Below are 24,567 nucleotides of genomic sequence, written 5' to 3'. Positions count from 1 at the left end.
GAGTCCTCTTTCATGGGTCCACGACAAACCGTGCGGGACGAGTTACGCGCCAAAATTTTGTCCAGAAATAAGAATAAGAATAAAGATATTAAAGTTTGAAGACAAACTTTATGTTGGCTTGAAAAAGCGTAGCCTGAACGTTTAAAACGGTTTGACAGAAGTTTAGTTTAGTAGGCTATCTGGCTGTTAGTATTTTTAAGTATAAAGGTAGCATGATTAGCATGAAGCTAACATGATGCTAGCATGATTAGCATGAAGCTAGCATGATGTTAGCATGATTAGCATGAAGTTAGCATGATGTTAGCATGATTAGTATGAAGCTAACATGATGTTAGCATGATTAGCATGAAGCTAGCATGATTAGCATGAAGCTAGCATGATTAGCATGAAGCTAGCATGATGCTAGCATGAAGCTAGCATGATGCTAGCATGATTAGCATGAAGCTAGCATGATGCTAGCATGATTAGCATGAAGCTAGCATGATGCTAGCATGATTAGCATGAAGCTAACATGATGTTAGCATGATTAGCATGAAGCTAGCATGATTAGCATGAAGCTAGCATGATGCTAGCATGAAGCTAGCATGATGCTAGCATGATTAGCATGAAGCTAGCATGATGCTAGCATGATTAGCATGAAGCTAGCATGATGCTAGCATGATTAGCATGAAGCTAGCATGATGCTAGCATGATTAGCATGAAGCTAGCATGATGCTAGCATGATTAGCATGAAGCTAGCATGATGCTAGCATGATGCTAGCATGATTAGCATGAAGCTAGCATGATTAGCATGAAGCTAGCATGATGCTAGCATGATTAGCATGAAGCTAGCATGATGCTAGCATGATTAGCATGAAGCTAGCATGATGCTAGCATGATTAGCATGAAGCTAGCATGATGCTAGCATGATTAGCATGAAGCTAGCATGATTAGCATGAAGCTAGCATGATGCTAGCATGATTAGCATGAAGCTAGCATGATGCTAGCATGATTAGCATGAAGCTAGCATGATGCTAGCATGATTAGCATGAAGCTAGCATGATGCTAGCATGATTAGCATGAAGCTAGCATGATGCTAGCATGATTAGCATGAAGCTAGCATGAAGCTAGCATGATGTTAGCATGATGCTAGCATGATTAGCATGAAGCTAGCATGATTAGCATGAAGCTAGCATGATGCTAGCATGATTAGCATGAAGCTAGCATGATGCTAGCATGATTAGCATGAAGCTAGCATGATGCTAGCATGATTAGCATGAAGCTAGCATGATGCTAGCATGATTAGCATGAAGCTAGCATGAAGCTAGCATGAAGCTAGCATGAAGCTAGCATGATGCTAGCATGATTAGCATGAAGCTAGCATGATGCTAGCATGATTAGCATGATGCTAGCATGATTAGCATGAAGCTAGCATGATGCTAGCATGATTAGCATGAAGCTAGCATGATTAGCATGAAGCTAGCATGATTAGCATGAAGCTAGCATGATGCTAGCATGATTAGCATGAAGCTAGCATGATGCTAGCATGATTAGCATGAAGCTAGCATGATGCTAGCATGATTAGCATGAAGCTAGCATGAAGCTAGCATGATGCTAGCATGATTAGCATGAAGCTAGCATGATGCTAGCATGATTAGCATGATGCTAGCATGATTAGCATGATGCTAGCATGATGCTAGCATGATGCTAGCATGATGCTAGCATGATGCTAGCATGATGCTAGCATGATGCTAGCATGATTAGCATGAAGCTAGCATGATTAGCATGAAGCTAGCATGATGCTAGCATGAATAGCATGAAGCTAGGATGATTTAGTATGAAGCTAGCATGATTAGCATGAAGCTAGCATGATGCTAGCATGATGCTAGCATGATTAGCATGAAGTTAGAAAGATTTATTATGCAATTAGCATAAAGCTAGCATGAAACTAGCATGAAGCTAGTATGACTTAGCATGAAGCTAACATGACCCAAAGACCCAACCCCCATGTCTCTATGATGTTCAGATCCAGAGATATAAGGCTTTGTTTATTATGTTGCTAGGGTGCTCATATTTGGTTGCTAGGGGCGTGGTTTAATACCTCAATAAGAATCCTAAGAGACTGATTGGATTCCTGAGTAAAATGAGCCCACCCCTATGTCTCTATGACACTCTGGTGCAAAGATATCCATCTGGGCTTTTTATAATGGTAGTCTATGGGAGATGTTGCTAGGGTAGCCTCTTACACCCCAGGGGTAAAGCTTACACCCCATTGTGATGTATGTTCTTACACAGCCTGTCAGCCTCCTTAAATGTGGTAAGCCACAAGTTTCTACAAGTTTCTCACTCACAGCTATGACCCATCAAAGTTTGTCTCAATGTTAAGTCAATGGAAATTTTGGGGTCTTTGAGCCCCCCGTTTAGGAATTCGGAAGGTCCCATCAGTTAGAAAAGATATAGCACACTAAGTCAGACCAGTCTGAAGGTCCGTGGAGAATTTGGTGCATGTAGCTTGAAAGCTCTAGGACGAGTTAGTGTCAGAAATTTAGTCTCAGAAGAAAGCGGAATAATAATAATAACTAGATAGTAAAGTTTGAAGACAAACTTTATGTTGGCTTGAGAAAGCGTAGCCTGAACGTCTAAAATGGTTTGACATAAGTTTAGTTTAGTAGGCTATCTGGCTGTTAGTATGTTTAAGTATGAAGGTAGCATGATTAGCATGAAGCTAGCATGATGCTAGCATGATTAGCATGAAGCTAGCTTGATGCTAGCATGATTAGCATGAAGCTAGCATGATTAGCATGAAGCTAGCATGATGCTAGCATGATTAGCATGAAGCTAGCATGATGCTAGCATGATTAGCATGAAGCTAGCATGATGCTAGCATGATTAGCATGAAGCTAGCTTGATGCTAGCATGATTAGCATGAAGCTAGCATGATGCTAGCATGATTAGCATGAAGCTAGCATGATGTTAGCATGATTAGCATGAAGCTAGCATGATGCTAGCATGATTAGCATGAAGCTAGCATGATGCTAGCATGATTAGCATGAAGCTAGCATGATGCTAGCATGATTAGCATGAAGCTAGCATGATGCTAGCATGATTAGCATGAAGCTAGCATGATGCTAGCATGATTAGCTAGCATGATTAGCATGAAGCTAGCATGATGCTAGCATGATTATCATGAAGCTAGCATGATGCTAGCATGATTAGCATGAAGCTAGCATGATGCTAGCATGATTAGCATGAAGCTAGCATGATGCTAGCATGATTAGCATGAAGCTAGCATGATGGTAGCATGATTAGCATGAAGCTAGCATGATTAGCATGAAGCTAGCATGATGCTAGCATGATTAGCATGAAGCTAGCATGATGCTAGCATGATTAGCATGAAGCTAGCATGATGCTAGCATGATTAGCATGAAGCTAGCATGATGCTAGCATGATTAGCATGAAGCTAGCATGATGCTAGCATGATTAGCATGAAGCTAGCATGAAGTTAGCATGATTAGCATGAAGCTAGCATGATGTTAGCATGAAGCTAGCATGATTAGCAGGAAGCTAGCATGAAGCTAACATTTATTGCGTTGCTAGGGTACTAAGTTTGGTTGCTAGGGAGAAAATTGGCATCCCATAATGATCACCCTTCAAGCCACAAGTAAAACGGTCCAACCCCCGTGTCTCTACAATGTTCTGATGCGGAGATATAAGGCTTTGTTTATTCCGTTGCTAGGGTACTAAGTTTGGTTGCTAGGGAGAAAATTGGCATCCCATAATGATCACACTTCAAGCCACAAGTAAAACGGTCCAACCCCCGTGTCTCTATGATGTTCTGAAGCGGAGATATAAGGCTTTGTTTATTCCGTTGCTAGGGTACTAAGTTTGGTTGCTAGGGAGAAAATTGGCATCCCATAATGATTACACGTCAAACCACAAGAAAAACGGTCCAACCCCTGTGTCTCTACGATGTTCAGATCCAGAGATATAAGGCTTTGTTTATTATGTTGCTAGGGTCTTCATATTTTGTTGCTAGGGGCGTGGCTTAATACCTCAATAAGAATCCTAAGAGACTGATTGGATGCCTGAGTAAAATGAGCCCACCCCTATGTCTCTATGACACTCTGGTGCAAAGATATCCATCTGGGCTTTTTATATTGGTAGTCTATGGGAGATGTTGCTAGGGTACCCAAAATGGTTGCTAGGGGCGTGGCTTAATAGCTCTGGGGTGATCCTAAGAGACTGATTGGATGCTTGAGTAAAATGAGCCCACCCCCATGTCTCTAAGACACTCTAAAGTGAAGATATTCCATTTGGGACGCTTTTATTCCCTTTTATGGGCATGTTTCCTGCCCCATTTTAAGTCAATGGGAAATTTTGGGGGCCTCTTACACCCCAGGGGTACAGCTTACACCCCATTGTGAGGTATGTTCTTACACAGCCTGTCAGCCTCCTTAAATGTGGTAAGCCACAAGTTTCTCACTCGCAGCTTTGACCCGTCAAAGTTTGTCTCAATGTTAAGTCAATGGAAATTTTGGGGTGTTTCAGCGCCCCGTTTAGGAATTCGGAAGGTCCCATCAGTTAGAAAAGATATAGCACACCTCGTCAGATCAGACCGAAAGTCTGTCCAAAGTTTGATGGCTGTAGCTTGAAAGCTCTAGGACGAGTTAGAGTTAGAAATTTTAGTCTCAGAAGAAAAAGAATAATAATAATAATAATAATAATAAGTTTAAGTGCAACAACAGTATGTTGGCTTTCTCAAGCCAACATAACTAGATAGGTACATTTCCTGAAGAAAATGTGAAGTGGTGCTTGCCGTGGCAAATTTCGAGGGACAATTTATGATTATACTCCAAGCCAAAAGTAAAATGATCCAACCCTCGTGTCTCTATGATGTTCTGATGCAGAGATATAAGGCTTTGTTTACTCTGTTGCTAGGGTACTGTATTTGGTTGCTAGGGGAAAAAATGGCATCCACTAGTGATTACCCTCCGAGTCACGAGTCAAACGGTCCAACCCCCGTGTCACTACGATGTTCTGATGAGGAGATATAAGGCTTTGTGTACTCTGTTGCTAGGGTACTGTATTTGGTTTCTAGGGGGAAAAAATGGCATCCACTAGTGATTACCCTCCGAGTCACGAGTCAAACGATCCAACCCCCGTGTCTCTACGATGTTCTGATGCGGAGATATAAGGCTTTGTTTACTCTGTTGCTAGGGTACTGTATTTGGTTGCTAGGGAAAAAATGGCATCCACTAGTGATTACCCTCCGAGTCACGAGTCAAACGGTCCAAACCCCGTGTCTTTACGATGTTCTGATGCGGAGATATAAGGCTTTGTTTACTCTGTTGCTAGGGTACTGTATTTGGTTGCTAGGGAAAAAAATGGCATCCACTAGTGATTACCCTCCGAGTCACGAGTCAAACGGTCCAACCCCCGTGTCTCTACGATGTTCTGATGCGGAGATATAAGGTTTTGTTTACTCTGTTGCTAGGGTACTGTATTTGGTTGCTAGGGAAAAAAATAGCATCCACTAGTGATTACCCTCCGAGTCATGAGTCAAACGGTCCAACCCCCGTGTCTCTACGATGTTCTGATGCGGAGATATAAGGCTTTGTTTACTCTGTTGCTAGGGTACTGTATTTGGTTGCTAGGGAAAAAAATGGGATCCACTAGTGATTACCCTCCGAGGCACGAGTCAAACGGTCCAAACCCCATGTCTCTACGATGTTCTGATGCGGAGATATAAGGCTTTGTTTACTCTGTTGCTAGGGTACTGTATTTGGTTGCTAGGGAAAAAAATGGCATCCACTAGTGATTACCCTCCGAGTCATGAGTCAAACGGTCCAACCCCCATGTCTCTACGATGTTCTGATGCGGAGATATAAGGCTTTGTTTACTCTGTTGCTAGGGTACTGTATTTGGTTGCTAGGGGCGTGGCTTGGGAGTGGCCAATGATGAGCCCAGTGATTACACTCCGAGTCACAAGTAAAACGGTCCAACCCCCGTGTCTCTACGATGTTCTTATGCGGAGATATAAGGCTTTGTTTACTCTGTTGCTAGGGTACTGTATTTGGTTGCTAGGGAAAAAAATTGCATCCACTAGTGATTACCCTCCGAGTCACGAGTCAAACGGTCCAAACCCCGTGTCTTTACGATGTTCTGATGCGGAGATATAAGGCTTTGTTTACTCTGTTGCTAGGGTACTGTATTTGGTTGCTAGGGAAAAAAATGGCATCCACTAGTGATTACCCTCCGAGTCACGAGTCAAACGGTCCAACCCCCGTGTCTCTACGATGTTCTGATGCGGAGATATAAGGTTTTGTTTACTCTGTTGCTAGGGTACTGTATTTGGTTGCTAGGGAAAAAAATAGCATCCACTAGTGATTACCCTCCGAGTCACGAGTCAAACGGTCCAACCCCCGTGTCTCTACGATGTTCTGATGCGGAGATATAAGGCTTTGTTTACTCTGTTGCTAGGGTACTGTATTTGGTTGCTAGGGAAAAAATTGGCATCCCATAATGATTACACTCTGAGTCACTAGTCAAACGGTCCAACCCCCGTGTCTCTACGATGTTCTGGTGCGGAGATATAAGGCTTTGTTTACTCTGTTGCTAGGGTACTGTATTTGGTTGCTAGGGAAAAAATTGGCATCCCATAATGATTACACTCTGAGTCATGAGTAAAACGGTCCAACCCCCGTGTCTCTACGACATTGTAAAGCGAAGATATCCCATCTGGAACTTTTTTATTCCCTTATATGGGCATGTTTCCTGCCCCATTATAAGTCAATGGGAATTTTCGGGTGTCGCTTACACCCCAGGGGTACAACTTACACCCCATTGTGATCCATGTTCTTACAGAGTCTACCACCCTCTTCAAATGTTGTAACCCACATGTTTCTACAAAATCCTTGAGCGGAGCTATGACCCATCAAAGTTGGGCGTAATGTTAAGTCAATGGGATTTTTTGGGTGGTTTTTCGCCCCCCTTTTGAAAACCTTGCACCCGATCGCTTATAAAAGTCATAGCAGACGTGTCCTCAATTAGCCGGTCGTTTTGAGCACTGTTTCATTGGTCTACGACAAACCGTGCGGGACGAGTTACGCGCCGAAAAAGTGTCCAGATATAAGAATAATAAATAAATAAATAATAAGTATGAGCAATAATAATAGTGATGCCTTGCATAAATGCAAGCACCACTAACTAGATAGGTACATTTCCTGAAGAAAATGTGAAGTGGTGCTTGCCGTGGCAAATTTCGGGGGACAATATATGATTATACTCCAAGCCAAAAGTAAAACAATTCAACCCACATGTCTCTACGATATTCTGATGCGAAGATATAAGGCTTTGTTTATTCGGTTGCTAGGGTACTGTATTTGGTTGCTAGGGAGAAAATTGGCATCCACTAGTGATTACACTCCGAGTCACGAGTCAAACGGTCAAACCCCCTTGTCTCTACGATGTTCTGATGCGGAGATATAAGGCTTTGTTTACTCTGTTGCTAGGGTACTGCATTTGGTTGCTAGGGAAAAAATTGGCATCCACTAGTGATTACACTCCGAGATACGAGTCAAACGGTCCAACCCCCGTGTCTCTGCGATGTTCTGATGTGGAGATAAAAGGCTTTGTTTACTCTGTTGCTAGGGTAATGTATTTGGTTGCTAGGGAGAAAATTGGCATCCACTAGTGATTACCCTCCGAGTCACGAGTCAAACGATCCAACCCCCGTGTCTCTACGATGTTCTGATGCGGAGATATAAGGCTTTGTTTACTCTGTTGCTAGGGTACTGTATTTGGTTGCTAGGGAAAAAAATGGCATCCACTAGTGATTACCCTCCGAGTCACGAGTCAAACGGTCCAAACCCCGTGTCTCTACGATGTTCTGATGCGGAGATATAAGGCTTTGTTTACTCTGTTGCTAGGGTACTGTATTTGGTTGCTAGGGAAAAAAATGGCATCCACTAGTGATTACCCTCCGAGTCACGAGTCAAACGGTCCAACCCCCGTGTCTCTACGATGTTCTGATGCGGAGATATAAGGCTTTGTTTACTCTGTTGCTAGGGTACTGTATTTGGTTGCTAGGGAAAAAAATTGCATCCACTAGTGATTACCCTCCCAGTCACGAGTCAAACGGTCCAAACCCCGTGTCTCTATGATGTTCTGATGCGGAGATATAAGGCTTTGTTTACTCTGTTGCTAGGGTACTGTATTTGGTTGCTAGGAAAAAAAAAAGGCATCCACTAGTGATTTCCCTCCGAGTCACGAGTCAAACGGTCCAAACCCCATGTCTCTACGATGTTCTGATGCGGAGATATAAGGCTTTGTTTACTCTGTTGCTAGGGTACTGTATTTGGTTGCTAGGGAAAAAAATTGCATCCACTAGTGATTACCCTCTGAGTCATGAGTCAAACGGTCCAACCCCCGTGTCTCTACGATGTTCTGATGTGGAGATATAAGGATTTGTTTACTCTGTTGCTAGGGTACTGTATTTGGTTGCTAGGGGCGTGGCTTGGGAGTGGCCAATGATGTGCCCAGTGATTACACTCCGAGTCACAAGTAAAACGGTCCAACCCCCGTGTCTCTGCGATGTTCTGATGCGGAGATATAAGGCTTTGTTTACTCTGTTGCTAGGGTACTGTATTTGGTTGCTAGGGGCGTGGCTTGGGAGTGGCCAATTATGTGCTCTGTGATTACACTCCGAGTCACAAGTAAAACGGTCCAACCCCCGTGTCTCTACGATGTTCTGATGCGGAGATATAAGGCTTTGTTTACTCTGTTGCTAGGGTACTGTATTTGGTTGCTAGGGGCGTGGCTTGGGAGTGGCCAATGATGTGCCCAGTGATTACACTCCGAGTCACAAGTAAAACGGTCAAAACCCCGTGTCTCTACGATGTTCTGATGCGGAGATATAAGGCTTTGTTTATTCGGTTGCTAGGGTGCTCAAATTTGGTTGCTAGGGGCGTGGCTTGGGAGTGGCCAATGATGTGCCCAATTGTTACACCCCTAGTCACAAGTAAAACGGTCCAACCCCCGTGTCTCTACGATGTTCTGATGCGGAGATATAACTGTTTGTATTTTATGTTGCTAGGGTGCTCAAAAGTGGTTGCTAGGGGCGTGGCTTAGTAAGTCTGTAAGGATCCTGAGAGACTGATTGGATGCCTGAGTAAAATGAGCCCACCCCCATGTCTCTATGACACTGTGGTGCAAAGATATCCATCCGGGCATTTTATAATGGCAGTCTATGGTATAGGTTGCTAGGGTGCCCAAAATGGTTGCTATGGTAACCTTACACCCCATTGTGGGGGACGTCCTGACAGAGTCTAGCACCCTCTTCAAATTTAGTAACCCACATGTTTCTATGAAATCCTGGCTCGGACCTATGACCCGTCAAAATTTTTGCAATGGTAAGTCTATGGGATTTTGCCCCATTGACTTTTCATTGGGGCACTTTTGGGCACCTCTTACACCCCAGGGGTACAACTTACACCCCATTGCGATCCATGTTCTTACAGAGCCTACCACCCTCTTCAAATGTTGTAACCCACATGTTTCTACAAAATCCTCGAGCGGAGCTATGACTCGTCAAAGTTGGGCGCAATGTTAAGTCAATGGGATTTTTTGGGTGGTTTTTCGCCCCCCTTTCGGAAATCCTGCACCCGATCGCTTATAAAAGTCATAGCACACCTCTCCTCAATAAGCCGGTCGATTTGAGCCCTCTTTCATGGGTCTACGACAAACCGTGCGGGACGAGTTAGGTGCCGAAAAAACGTGCAGATGTAAGAATAAAATATAATAATATCCCTGAGGAATAGTAATAGTGATGCTTTGCATAAATGCAAGCACCACTAATAATAAGTTTAAGTGCAACAACAGTATGTTGGCTTTCTCAAGCCAACATAATTATTTGTCATTTCTCATTTGTCGTTTTTTGTTTTTGGTCATGACTTCTTTGACGCGCTCCAAATTAAATAAAAACACTTAATTGTTTCCAAGGCAGGATCACCTTTGTTATTTTTTTAGGTTTAGTTATCAAAATGTATTTTTGTGTGATGTTCTGTAGATCGTGGCTTTAAAATGTTATGAGGAATAATTAAACAAATGTTGCCTTACATTTGACCTTAAAAATATATATATATATATATATATATATATATATATATATATATATATATATATATAAATGCATCGTCAGTTTTGTCTTCGTTTATTACTTGAAAGACAGTTTTGGTCACTTTATCAGAAAGGTGTTTGCTGCTTGTGAAAGAAAATAAAAGTTACCAATTTGTACCTGGTCTGGTCCCCTCCCAACCCATGCACACAAACATAGATGATTCGACTATCGGTCGACTATGGAAAGATTCGACAATTCTGATTCGAATATGTAAATCCTTACATAATTCGACACCCCTAATAATCGCACAGGCTGACATCGCGATTGCGATTCGATTAATTGTGCAGCACTAATATTTTCGTAAGTCCCACCCACTGATCTGTAATAGGTCTTTAGCGTAAGTGGGTCCCACCCATAGCCCCCACCTTGGAAAAATGAGGAATGAGTGTCTGTAGTCTTTCACCCTCAACAAAGATACAGCAGTTCCTTCTTTCATTGACGCCAAATGACGATTTTACATCGTTGAAAGAATGAAGTGAATCACTGAAATCAGTATTTCTCCCGTCTCAGGGGAAACTGAGGTAATGATGCACGAACATTTAAAAACGTGACTGGGGTTCTAACGATACAAAGCTTAATGCAAATCGGTGTCCCTTTAACTTCGCTAAGTTTTGTGATGCTTGCTATACACCTTGAAGTATGCATGTGTATATAAATTTTTTTTTTATTTCATATATTAGAAATATTAACATCTACGTTAATGACGTTTATCCTTTTTCCATCTCACGTGGCATGACGAGCTAAATTAAAGGTCATTGTGGACCAAGTTTAGGAACCTCTGGTCTAGTGGAACAAATGGTCAGCTTTTACTTTCCATAAAATGGATCCATCCTTGAATAAATATATATATATTTTTTAATCATTATTTAGAAAATTATTTAATGGGACTGTGGTCTGATTAAAATCCAGAAACATTCACCAAAGCATTGTTGTTTTTAAAATCTGAAGTAAGCTCTGCCCACATTAAGCAGTTTATTGCCTGGGTCTATTCGTTTTTACATTGACAATCATTTTAATGATAATTTCACCAAACCTACAAGCCTACCTTGATTTGTAGTACTCACCTAAGCTCTTCCTTTTCAGTGGCACACTCGGACTCTGTGTAAACGTGGGATTTCGACCATGAGCTCAGTCGCTGTACTTACGCAAGAAATCTTTAATGAGCATCGCAGTGGCCTTCTGCCAGAGCAGGTTAAAGGTGAGCAATTCTCCAGGACCATTACGACTCCTTGTTAATGGTTTTCTGGTGGGTTGAAGCAGTCATGTTGTTGCTTATCTTGCTTACCAATTTTGTTTCTGTTCATGTTAGCTCCTGGTGCGAGCCCAAGCAGTGCAGAAGAGGAGGACAGTCTCCCCACCTACAAGGATGCCTTTCCACCTCTGCCTGAAAAAGCTTCATCACCAGAGGGAGTGCATGAGGCTGGAAATGCCTGGGCATCTAAGCTCAAACCCCTCAAGTCCTCTGTAATTACCCAGGTACAAGCTAGTTGCACTCACATTTGTTGTCAATGATCTATTGGTGGACCTGACTGAGGCTTGTTTTTTCCTTTTGACTTTGGCCTTTAGGTTTTCCATGTACCTCTGGAAGAGCGCAAGTACAAGGACATGAACCAGTTTGGAGAAGGAGACCAGGCTAAAGTGTGTCTTGACATCATGCACAAGACTGGAGCTCACCTGGAACTCTCCATGGCTAAGGACCAGGGCCTCTCCATAATGGTGTCTGGGAAACATGATGCAGTCATGAAGGCCCGCAAAGAAATTGTGTCCCGACTGCAGACTCAGGTTGGTGGTATGATATTAAACTGGCCTAGATTTTAGATGTATTAATTATTGTGATTAATCTGTACAATTACTGTATAACAGGCTTCAGCTACTGTAGCCATCCCTAAAGAACACCATCGCTATGTCATCGGCAAGAGTGGGGAGAAGCTGCAGGAGCTAGAGCTGAAAACTGCCACCAAGATCCAGATCCCTAGACCAGACGACACCAATAACCACATCAAGATCTCTGGAACCAAGGAAGGCTTAGAGAAGGCCAAGCATGAGATTCTTCTCATCTCTGCTGAACAGGTCAAAGACTTTATTTCAGTGTAACTTTTTGTTCAATTTAGTAGCCTGTTTGAATCTAGTAAGCTTTGTAAACCAAACAGAGTTAAAGGGGTTTTGTAGTAATGTTGATACTAATTTTTTGGGATCATTGCTTTTTAATTGCAAAACTTACTCCAGTAATTTAATGCAGGATAAGCGGGCAGTGGAAAGAATGAACATTGAAAAGGTGTACCATCCTTTCATCACTGGAGCTTACAACAAACTTGTAACGGAATTGATGCAGGAAACAGGAGCCCGCATTAATATCCCTCCACCCAGTGTGAACAAAACTGAGATTGTCATAACTGGGGAGAAAGAGCAGGTGGCCCTGGCCATGGTCAAGATCAAAAAGATTTATGAGGACAAGGTAAGCCGTAATGCAAAACAATGAAAAGGTTCATGGGACTTTTATTGACATTCCTGTTAACCTAACTTTTTAAATTCCAAATTTCTTATTTATTAATTGCATGTAGCTAATCTGTTATTTATAATTAGAATACTTCGAAATCGATTAAACCTTTTCATTTGTGCTGTCATCTTCTTACACACATTCTACCTCTGTTACTTCTGTAACTTCACAGTTACATTAAACACCTCTATGACGGTTAGGGATGCACAATCTTGATTTTTCCTGGCCTGTTTTTATACCGATTTTCTTAACAAGCAAATTGGCTGATTCCTATCAGATTTCCGTTTTTTTTTCTTTTTTTTTTTTTTTTTCTTATCAAGCAACAAACAAGAATGAAAGTATACATAAACAATATGCTTATTTGGTATTTAACAGGCTAAACTTGGTTTGGCTATTGAAAACAATAACTGTAACCATCTAAAATAAACAGCAGTAAATGTGCAGTGGTAGGCTATGTTCAATACGAACATAAGTGGTTAAACGAGACCATGACATGGATGGTTAAGTGAGGGTTGAAGGTCTTGCCTGTTTTGCATCATCAACTTTTGATACCTATTGTGTTCTATCAGGTGATGAACTTAAATGTCTGACCAAGTTTGTTGTGGCAAATGCAGGGCTCTCAGGTTTTATTACAAAGTTTGGAGTGAGATAACATCTGTTAGGGGAGAGGCCCCTCTGCCCCACCAAATTCTCAAGTTTTTGCTAGCAGTTCAATGTTACCTATTATTCATAACTGACCAGCACAAATATAAATTATAACAATTAGTAAGTCTGATAAAAGACATACAAATGTATCCAAATTAAATAAATTGCTCTACATATTAAAAAATACAAATGTATCAAAATTAAACTGAAATCTGTATTAATTACAGTAGGATTGCAGCACTTGCCATCAGCGTGTATTTTAAGCTGTGTTTAAGAGAGATAAGGTTACAAGTTCAGTACTACATGGCAATAATAATGAAATACATCTCTGGTCCTTTCATTGATTTCAGTAAGCCTCTACGTTAGTTTCAGGTAAGCTAAAGCTTCTGATTGCAAAGCAGTTGGAGAGTTTTTTAATAAATCAAGCATAATTTAACACGTATTTAGCTATATTCAAGAAACCTGCGTTATTTACAGCCTTTATCAGATCTTGCTCTTGTAACTTTCACTCTGTGCGTGCACGCGCCGTGCATCCAAGTAATTGACAGCGCGAGGAAAAACCCGAGACAGCTAAACTCGACAGATACTGTAACTTCCCTGCGCCTCGTCCATTAATTGTATATAGCAGGAAAAATTACCAGTCTCTTAGAAATAGAAGGTGTGAGTGTGTTAACTGACTGAAATGCGTGTATCTCCGGGGCGGATCTGCAACGGATCCGTTCCGGAGCTTATTGCTATCATGGGGTGAATGCGTGAGACTTGAAAGCCTTGCGAATGTACTGTTGTTTCTCCGCGATTAACTTGTCCTTTACAGACATTGCAGCTTGCAGTCTTAATGTCCTGCGCACAGATTTCAAAATGCTTTTACACAAAAGACATGTTTGTGAATGATTAAAATGTAGTCTGTGCAGTTCTGGAATAATCGGCCGAAAAAATTAAAAAACCGGCTGCATCCCTAATGACGGTTTTTATTTAAATTGGTAATGCCGGCTTGGATACATCTTTCGAGCTAGAATTGCAGATTTTGGTTTGTGTGACACAATATTTGTATTTCTTTACCCATTTACATGCTTTCCATAGTCTGTTGATCTCATTAAGGAAATAGTTCACCGAAAAATTACTCTGATAGATTTGACTTATTTTTTTTCAGCTGAACACAGTCAAAGTGTTTTTTTTATTCTGACAGTTTATTATTAGCGTTTTCCCATTGCTTTTCCATTGAGTTTAGAACCACTTCAAAGTGGAAGGGTTTGTAGACTATTTCAGCAGTAACAGTGCTCAAAATTAACTTTTTTATTTGGTAGCACTGGTGCTCCCAACTTTAAAGAGTTAGGAGCACCAGGAAAAATTTAGGCGCATCCATCCAAAAATTAAAAAGCACCACAACTACAATGTATATGTTAATAGATTTATTTTATTAAAAATAAAACACCACCACCGAGCTTTACACATCCTATGGCCAGCATTTAACATTTGGTCTTCTATTTTATTTAAATTTTTTTGCTGCATAGATTCCTAAATTAATACCCAAATGCTGTTGAAATAGTATAGCATTAATAATTTAACAATTACAGGTAAAATGAATAAGATTACAATAGAAAATCTAGCAAACACGTAAAACACTGTTTATTTGGGACATTACAAAAGCGACATTAATATAGAAGGCTAATATATATTGGTATTGATAACTGCATTACCAGGATGCTATTACTACTAAATAGGCAATGTTTTAAAAAATACTATAAAAACATACCATCAACATTGTCGTGTTCCACATCAACATGGACCACAAGGATGTTTGTCGGATGTCCAATAACCAGCGCATGCGCACATACACTATCAAACACTCTTTGACAGGTCGGTGCCTCCATCAATAATGAACACAATTGTCATGACACTTCTTTTGTTTTTGGCACTTTCAATTCAATTCAATTTTATTTATATAGCGCTTTTCACAAGTGTTAATTGTTGCAAAGCAGCTTTACATGAGAAGATGTAGAGGAGAACACAGCAAGTTCGTCATGTTTAAGCAAATTCTGGCGCTTAAAATGTTTTGATTCCGCCACCAACGCCGTTTTACAGTATTTACAGTAAACCCAGTAAGTTACACCGAGCCATTTTCATAGCGGAGACACTCGAAATCTATAAGCCACTCTCTCCGAAAGGTTTAACGTCAAGTCTTATTTTCCGGTGGTGGAGTCGCATTAGAATCCGGATCGTCGTCATTAATTACATTAGTAACATTGGCTGTAGTCGGCTCGTTCTCGTTATGCTCGCGGTTCGCGTACCAACGTAGCACGGCAACAAGGAATGACTGACGCTCATATTAGCCAATCTGCGGTCTTCATTAAACGTAAGAACTTAATGGTGAAATTTGATTGGTTATGTAACGTTAGAGAGAACACTGAACCTGGGACAGCAGCACGCAGCATCACAATCTAAATCAAGTCGCACAACAAAAACAAACAAAAACAACAAAATGGGCAGTCGCACACATGCTCCCAAATATATTTTAAGGTTGCACAGATTAAATTTCGGTCGCATATGCGACCAAAATAGACGCAATTTCGAGCCCTGAGTAACAACAGAAACAAAAGGCTTTTGTGAAACACGCATAACTTCCAGTAAACTCCGCAATTTAGATTTTACATGAGCAGTTTAAAGAACATAAGGAAACCTTATGATTTTAGATGAAAGAATAAAAAAGTTACAGCAAAAAAGCTGTTCTCATTCAGTGAAATCTCTCCATTAACAGTTTGTCAAAACGCGTCATAAAATGTTTCAGTGATGTTTAGGAGTCAAAAGAGCCCACCCCCATGTCTCTTTGATATTCTGATGCAGAGAAAAAGCTCTTGCAAAACGGTTGCTAGGATACTCATTGGTTGGTAGGAATGAATTAGTATCCACCAAAGGTTTTTAGCAAAAATAGCCATTCACTAGGTGGCGCTATGACAATCGTGCATGCAACCTCAGGTCATGACTGTGTTACATCAAGCTAATTTCATGACTATACACTTTAGTTTAAAGAAGAAACAGTTGTATGACCATAGGGCTTGCTTAATATCAAAGGTTTTGTTCAATTATGAGGCCAACTAGGTGGTGCAACAATACCTGTTTTTTTTTTGTGTGTGGCCTCAGACTCTGCTCATACATCAGCGTATTAAATCTGGTGTAAAAATCACATTTCGTTGCGGAGTTATAACCATTTATGTGTATAAAACACAAAATTTAAAGTTTTTTTTTCAATTTTCTGCCGTTTTTGATGGAAATTGTAATAAAAAAGCTATTAGAGTTTTTTGGTCAGAAGGTAATGTATTGTTCTTCCTATGGTGTTTGAGTCGATCGGAATAACGATCATGGAGATTCGCGCGTGTTTTTTAAGTGCTATTTTGCTGCGCAGGCTAAGCGCTAGTTTGATGCACAGGGCTAAGCGTTCCTTGCATGTTCAGTATCGTTGGACTCGGCGACTTTTCAGAACTCCAAGGAAACAAGTCCCGTGAAAATACATTGGCCGCAGCAAAAGTTATAGGCGTATAAAACATTCCTCTGACCACTAGGTGGCGCTGCAACGAAACTGTGCATGCACCCTCAGATCCTGACTGGCATCACAAGTACCAAGTGTTGTGTCAATAGGCTTAAGTTTGGCGAAGATAAAGCCTCAAATCTGTTTTTTAGCGCTTTACGTAAAATTTGTTGACGTGGTTTACGGAAACAGATTGGCGAATCAACATGAATTCCATAACTTTTTGCCTTGAGTGTCTGTAGATGCTACATACGGTTTTTGATGGCAATCGGGCTAAAGCTCTAGGACGAGTTCGCAAAAGTAGGTTTTATGAATAATTCAAAATGGTGGAAAAAATTTCTTGACGAAAAATTATGTCATAGGGTTCAATCAAATCGTATTGAGCCAAGGAATCAGAGGAATTGCTTTATCACAGGTTTTGTTCAATTATGAGGCCACCTGGTGGTGCAAGAATACAATTTTACAATTTTTTAATGCTTTGTAGGATAAAAACTTCTTTGGTAGACCTGATAAATAATTTAATCATCATAAAGTCAACATAGTAAACTTTTTTTTTATTTAGACTGTTATTTAGGGCAAGTCTTTCTTAACACTCTTAAAGCACATTTAAATTCTAATTTCTGAGGTGCTGTGAGTGATGGATTGTGCTGACAGTGACGACTTGTCTTGGACAGATCTGTTCTTTCAACCGTTCATTCAAATGAATCTGTTCATAGGAGTCAGTTCGGGAATCGGAACATCGTTGTTACTGTAACAACACTGACTTCAACCTTTCTCTCCCAGACAGTCTGTTCTTTGCTGCTGACGCAGCTATGCTGCGAGTGAGACAAGAGCTGGCTGTTCAGGTGGTGACCAGTGCGGCTCGCAGAGCAGTTTCTCTCGGTGGTTTGATGTCAGACTTAACTCCTTCAATTCAATTCAATTTTATTTATATAGTGCTTTTCACAATTGTTAATTGTTGCAAAGTGCTTTACATGAGTAGATGTGGAGTAGAACACTGAAAATCAATACATAGTATAAGAAGTAGAATATAGCGGCTAAGGATAAACCGTGTAAGCGAGCGTATTAATAATGTAATGTATACAGTAAAGTGCTAAGTTAAGCCAAAGTAGGCTGACTCTCCCTGGGACTAAAAAAACCCCTAGGAGAAAACCCAATGGGAAAAAATCCTAGAAGGACAAAAAACCCTAGGGAGAAATTAAGATATATATCCCTATCCCTACAGTGTCATATATATATGTAGGGACACTGTAGGGATAGGAAGCGGGTAAGCGGATTAAACTGGTTCAGCCGGTGGTCGTTGGTCGCGCATGGGCTGGGCATCACGTTAAAGGACAGCCAGTAGATCAGTGGTGCGATGACCTTCACAGCAACAGGAACTGGGTCTGTTTGTCTCATTGTCCTCGGGGTCGAGGACGAGACAGGGAGACAAAAAGAGAATTCTTTTAGCGTAGGGGCCGTTCGCATGTAATGCAAGTGTCATACATTATAGTGGTTTAATTCAGCTCGGTTCCAGACAGGCTAACTATTGCGGCAAGAGTAAATTACCCATATGAGGTATGTGAGTGCTTTGTTCTAGACAAAATAACTACTGTGGGAAAAGTACATTTACTGGACATTCTATGTGATTGCTTTGTTAAAGAAGAATATCTTAAGTTTAGATTTAAATTGCTCGACTGTGTCTGATACTCGAACATTATTTGGTAAATCATTCCAGAGATTAGGGGCCAAGTAGGAAAAGGATCTACCACCTTTAGACACTTTTGATATTCTAGGGATAATTAAGTAACCAATTAAGTAAGATAATTAAGTAACTCATCTATGCATAAAGTCTGCCGTGAGGCCCGTGGTATTGCCGTTTATTAAAAGGGCAGAAAAAACCGGGGTATATACAGGGCTAAACACAAAAAAATTCTACTGGCCCATTCGGGCCAGTGGTTCAGGTTTTCACTTGCCCTGCCAAAATTTTTACTGGCCCCAACAAAAAATATTTTTGTCACATATTAATAATAATAATTCAAAAGACACATTTTATTCATCATTAGCCTGTCAGGGCTATGGTCTCAGATATTTCAGCATAAAAACTGCACAAAAGATAATTCATAAATGAAATCTTGTTGCAAGAAGGTTAATTAACCAATATTACTTTTTTTTTTTTAAGTTGCCAGCCAGCGCCCGCATTTTTTATGATTTTCACAGAAGTTTAATGCTGATCCCTCTGCTTTCAAACAAAATACAGTTTCATCCCATTTTCATTTTTATTCATCACCTCTCAAATATTGGAGGGTTTTAAGGATGGTTGTTAGAGATCAGATAATATCAGTGAATGCTCCAGTGTTTTATAATTTGGGTAAGCCCGCCACCTAGTGGGTAATAGCGGAAATATAGATTGCCTTAAAGCTCCCGTTCTGTCTGTGATTTTGAAGCTTTGATTGTGTTTATAGTGGGCAATTTAACATGTGTTCATGTTTCACGTTTAAAAAAACGCGATATTTTCCACACAATTTACTTAACTGTATAGCGCTGTTTTCACTGTCCTCAAAACAGGCTGATGTCTTCTTCTTTGAAATACATTCTTATTGTGTAGTTTGTTTAGTGTGCTGTGATTCGATAGCAGCTTAGCTTAGCAGAGGCGTTTGAGCCACTGAACTGTTTACTGACGTCATTAAAGCAGGAAATAGAGGGCTGTAGTCCAAACCGGCCGTTCGTTGTAGGCTTTTAAAGAGGAATTCTATTGAAGAAAATATATCGCCTGTCAGTGAACTTTGAGCTTTATCATTTTACAGGTATTATTTATGCTATTATAGCAACATTACACACTATCTAGGGTTTAAAAAATGGTATCAGGAAGAACGTGACCTTTAAACTCATCATTGGTGGGGAAAGAGTTAACTATAAGTAAAGACGTTAAACCAAATATTTCTTACCTCCGACATGCAATATCTGTGTGGTAGAGATCTCACATGAATTCTGTTTTTAGTTTTTTTTAAGCAAGTCAATACACTGTTCGAATGACACAATGGCTGTTCATTCTTGATGACCTGATATGCTGTGTTGATATGTCTCTCAATGCGCTGGAAATTCTACTCATTCATACGTCTCACCATTAAGTTCAGTGGACCAGATGAAGCGTTATCATACTTTTCTCATGGGCTTTGACGTTTTGTTTGCAGTAGTTGCTGGTCCTAATGATAAAGGATCCAGACTTGTCTGCTATACCTGGAAATTGACGGAGAACCGGTCTTAACATTGCATCGTTTCTTTCGTTGTGTTTTATTTAAGTAAATATATGCTTCCGATATGCTAAAAAAAGTTTACGTTTGGCCTTATAATCGAAGGCGCCGGTGCCTCCGCCATCTACCAGCTGAGTTTCACACAAAACACGAAACAATCACCATAACAACCAATAAGGTAAGAGAAACTTTATGCTATCGCTAAGAAGTTTACGTTCGCGCCGCTGAAAATGCGTCTCGATGGTAACATTGCGTAAGAGTACATATATTGACAGAAAATATATTTTAGTGACTGAGGGTGAAGCACTGGCCCGATCGAGCAAGTGACATACGATTTACTGGCCCGAGCTTCTCTCACACTGGCCACGGGCGACCGGGCAGTCTCTTATGTCGAGCCCTGATATAAGAAATGTACCAATATTCAGCGCACTGATATAGGACGGGACTGAATAAAGGGAGGTGTTCGGGCCTCAGCATATTATCAAACAAATTTGTTCTGCCTCTGATTCCGTCTAAGCCAGAGAGAAATGACAGTGCAAACAAACATTGTGAGCTCTACCGGAGTGAGACAGACCCAGGCCGGGTTAGGCTCTTATAATAAGTGTTCTTAGTGCTCCAATAGCGGCGTGTTCACCCTATCGAGCAGACGAATGAGATCGCGCCACTCCAGGAGGGGAGGAGCGTGAAGCTCTGTGATCGCTGAACACTAGATGGCTGCACTAGAGGCAAGAAGCCCGTAAGACCGCGTGCTAACTCTAAGCGACTGAAAGAAACCTCGCCGCTGAGGATGGAGGAGGGAGGGACTCCACCCACGAGCATAGAGCAAGAGTGGCTGCGTTATGACAGAGAACAGGGGCCAGACCCGCCCATGTTTGCTTGTCCTATTCATCTTAGTTCCACGACTCCGCTGCTTGTTCATCTCAACGAGAGAGGAACAGCAGAGGGGAGCATGTAACACAGATAGAACAGCCATGCATCGTATGAGCGGTCTCCACCCGGCGATGCACTCGGAGGGAATTCATAGGAGCGTGTCAGCTCACTGAGCCACTGAAAGAGATCTCGCTGCTGAGTGTGAGGAGCGAGGGACTCTGTGAGTGTAAAGCATGAACGGTTGCGTTGTGACAGAACACAGGGGGGATCAGCCCATGTGTGCTTGTCTATGCATCTATCTTAGTCTCATGGTTCGCCGTTTGCTTGTCTCAGCGAGAGAGGAAAAGCAGGGGGAGCACATAAAACAGATAGAACAACCGTTCATATGAGAGCAGTCTCGGCGTGGGAGGTCCCAGACCGGTGACGCGCTTGGAGGAAATTCATAGGGGCAGAGAGGCTCACTTGAGCCGCTGTGCTGGACATTATTACAACAACGCCTTAGCTAATAGCTTTATATAAAAAATATTGATCTTACCGGACGGCCGCAGGGGAGACCTCTTAAGGCATGTGTCCGCTGCACAGGGCTAGTACCATGGCAAGCAAAAGCTATCTTTGGTTCTCAGCCGGAAAGCGGCAGGGGAAGACACTAGACCTGGATTCCGCTATCTTCGGTTCTCAGCCGGAAAGCAGAAGGGGAAGACTCTAGGCCTGGATTCCACTCGAAGGAGAGTAAGGCTGCTGCTTCGGAGCAGCGAGAGGTTCGCGCTGAAGGAGAATGCGAATGAGTTCATGGCGCTCTTTTAGGACTATTATAGGGCATAGTCCCGCCCTTTTCGCGGGCTCGGACGCCATAGGTCTGTAAATTTTACAGACGTTAACCAATAGGCTTCAATCACGAAGTAAACAGGATTTCCCCCCCATAGCGTCAGCAACTGACGCAATGCAAAGTGAACCGTATTGAAAGGGAACATTTCCTCACTAGATATGATTTTGTCTTCCGACCTTTCGCCATCGTGTCAGTTTTGTTTTGTGGAATATGCGCTAGGGATTAAATTATCCGAATCTTTATCTTTATTGATAATCATGGAACACTAAGTCTCTGAAAAATAATGTGAGTGGTGCCTGTTGTGGCAAATCTCGGGACACAATCTGTTACAACAAGGTAAATGAGTCAAAAGAGCCCACCCTATGTCTCTACGATGTTCTGAGGTAGAGAAAAAGCTCTTGCAAAATGGTTGCTAGGATATTCTTAATTGATGCTAGGTGTGAATTGACATCCACCAATGATAATTGTTCAAGCCATGAAAGGAAAAATCCATGATGACTCAAGTTTCATGAAAAATCACATTTTGTTGCGGAGTTATGACCATTTATGTGTAAAAAAAACACAAAACTTGAAGGTAATTTTTTGTTTTTTGCAATTTACGGCCATTTCTGATGGAAATTTTAATATAACGCCAATAAAGTTTTTTGTTCAGAAGGTAATGTAATGTTCTTCTTATGGTGTTTTTGAGTTGATCAGAATGAAGCTCACAGAGATATTCTCACATGTTTTTTGTGTATTTTTTGGGGTGCGCAGGGCTAACCGTAAGGCGAATTCTAGCATGTTTGGTATCGTTGGACCCGGCAACTATTCAGGACTCCAAGGAAATGAGTGACATTAAAATAGTTTGACCGCATCCAAAGTTATAGGGGTGTAATACATTTGTCTGATCACTAGGTGAAACTGCACATGCCCCTTTAGGTCCTGACTGCCATCACATGTACCAAGTGTTGTGTCAATATGCATAACTTTGGCAAAGAAACAGCCTCAAATCTGTTTTTTTTTGTGCTCTACGTAAAATTCGTTAACGTGGTATACGGAAACTGATAAGCGAATGGTTATCAATTCCATAACTTTTTGCCCTGAGTGTCCCTAGATGCTACATACTGATTTTCATGGCAATCGGGCAAAAGTTCTAGGACGTGTTTCCAAAAGTAGGTTTTTCGAATAATTTAAAATGTCCGAAAAATTTTCATTACCGAAAATGACCTCATAGGGTCAACTCGAATAGTCTTGGGCTAAGGAATCAGGGAGAATAAGAATTGTTTCTAGGACATACCGCTCAAAAGTTATAAGCAAAAACGTAAGTGCACATTTGGACTGTTGGTGGTGTTAGCGGGTTTGATATAAAGGCTCCAAATTTGCTGCGAAAACTTTTTAGAAATTAGCTCTATCAGTGTGCAAAATTTCATAACTTTCCTAGGTACACTTCTATGGGCTGCCATAGACCGCAATGGCGGAAGAATAATAATAAATATAGCTGCAAGCAGCAATTACCGGGGTCAAGCCAAATAGGGCACAGAAGGAAATTAAGGGGAGTTTGGATGACCAGATTAAAGAAACTAGGAAAACCCCTTGATTTCAGACGAAAGAATAGAAATGATCAGCAAAATGGCTATGTTCTCCTTTTGTGAAATCTCTCCCTCTCTTCTCGAGAAGGAAATGTGAGTGGTGCTTGCAGTGGCCATCAAATAGCAGTAATCCATGATCGCCATCTTTCCTTATCTTTAGAAAACCAAAACATTTGTTATTTTCGAGGTATTTGCTGCAGAGTTCAGATTAGCAACTAATCAGACCATTAAACAAACAGAGATATAGGCATGTTATATTTGTGCTGCCTACTGCTGTGACGTTATACAAAAAGTGGGAGTGAGCAACAGAGGGAGCATTGTTGGAATGCAGTGTCTTACAAACATTCATTTATTTGGCAGTACACACAATCAAAATTGACCACTACAAATAGCTGTTTGCACATTGCATTTATCACTATCTCTTTCTCACATGTTAATTTCTGTACAAACACCCCGCTCCGCTGCCTCCATTTAAGTTACAATAATGCCGTGCATACATGCGGAAGTGAGTCCACAATCTACAAGCCTGGATAACACTGATATATGGTGTTCCTTATTTTCAGCTTGTGAATGTTTTTCCATGTTAAAAGCCGATTTGCCGATAACGTAATATTATTTTGAAATGCGCTATTTTGTCTCTGACACAGCCATTGATTTAGTGAGTGCCGTTGGAACTCGGAACCCTATTCAGTTGCCTACCGCCCATCTGATTTGTTAGGAGTCACAAGTCCGGCCAATCAGCGCAGGAGGTTGAAGACCCCACCGAAAGCACTTGCTAACTCGAGCTGCTTTCGGTTATCATATATATATCGGTTCAAAATATCGGTTATTGGTCTACTTGATCAGTAATCATCGGTATCGACATCAGCTCTGAAAAACACATATTTGTCGACCTCTAGTTCTAATATGTCCTGTATCATCTAATACAGTGGTTCTCAATTCCAGTCCTTATGGACCCCCCTTTCAGAATGTTTTAGATGTCTCCTTGATTTCACTTATCAGGCTCCTTTATTAACACACTAACAAGCTTATGAACTGAATCAAGTGTTTTTATATATGGAGACATCTAAAATGTTCTGGGAGGGGGGGGCCTGAGGACTGGAATTGAGATCCACTGATCTAATATATTCAAATATCTTAATTTCCCTTTGGCTCAAAAATGATAGCTCTGAATAGGAGCTGCAAAAGGCCCATTTTTAGAAAAAGACCAACTATAGATCAAATGTAGAGAGAAGGCTAAGGATCTGAA

The 24,567-nt window shown here is 41.1% G+C and overlaps 1 protein-coding gene across 5 annotated transcripts in view; it reads left to right on the top strand.

The window, feature by feature from the left end:
• hdlbpa (high density lipoprotein binding protein a) overlaps positions 1 to 24,567 on the top strand; it is a 220,577-nt gene that overhangs the window by 75,715 nt on the left and 120,295 nt on the right. For all 5 annotated transcript variants that reach the window (XM_065266689.2, XM_065266690.2, XM_065266686.2 and 2 more), the window contains 5 exons: positions 11,240 to 11,354; positions 11,466 to 11,632; positions 11,723 to 11,938; positions 12,020 to 12,226; positions 12,396 to 12,611. In XM_065266689.2, coding sequence (XP_065122761.2) covers positions 11,279 to 11,354; positions 11,466 to 11,632; positions 11,723 to 11,938; positions 12,020 to 12,226; positions 12,396 to 12,611 — 882 coding nt within the window. In that variant the 5' untranslated portion in view covers positions 11,240 to 11,278. The remainder of the gene's footprint in view (positions 1 to 11,239; positions 11,355 to 11,465; positions 11,633 to 11,722; positions 11,939 to 12,019; positions 12,227 to 12,395; positions 12,612 to 24,567) is intronic.

This window comes from Paramisgurnus dabryanus, chromosome 7 (assembly GCF_030506205.2).
Source record: "Paramisgurnus dabryanus chromosome 7, PD_genome_1.1, whole genome shotgun sequence".
In the NCBI taxonomy this organism is placed as follows: Eukaryota; Metazoa; Chordata; class Actinopteri; order Cypriniformes; family Cobitidae; genus Paramisgurnus; species Paramisgurnus dabryanus.
The sequence above is the reverse complement of the archived record's forward strand: the minus strand, read 5'-3'. Positions and strand labels throughout refer to the sequence as shown.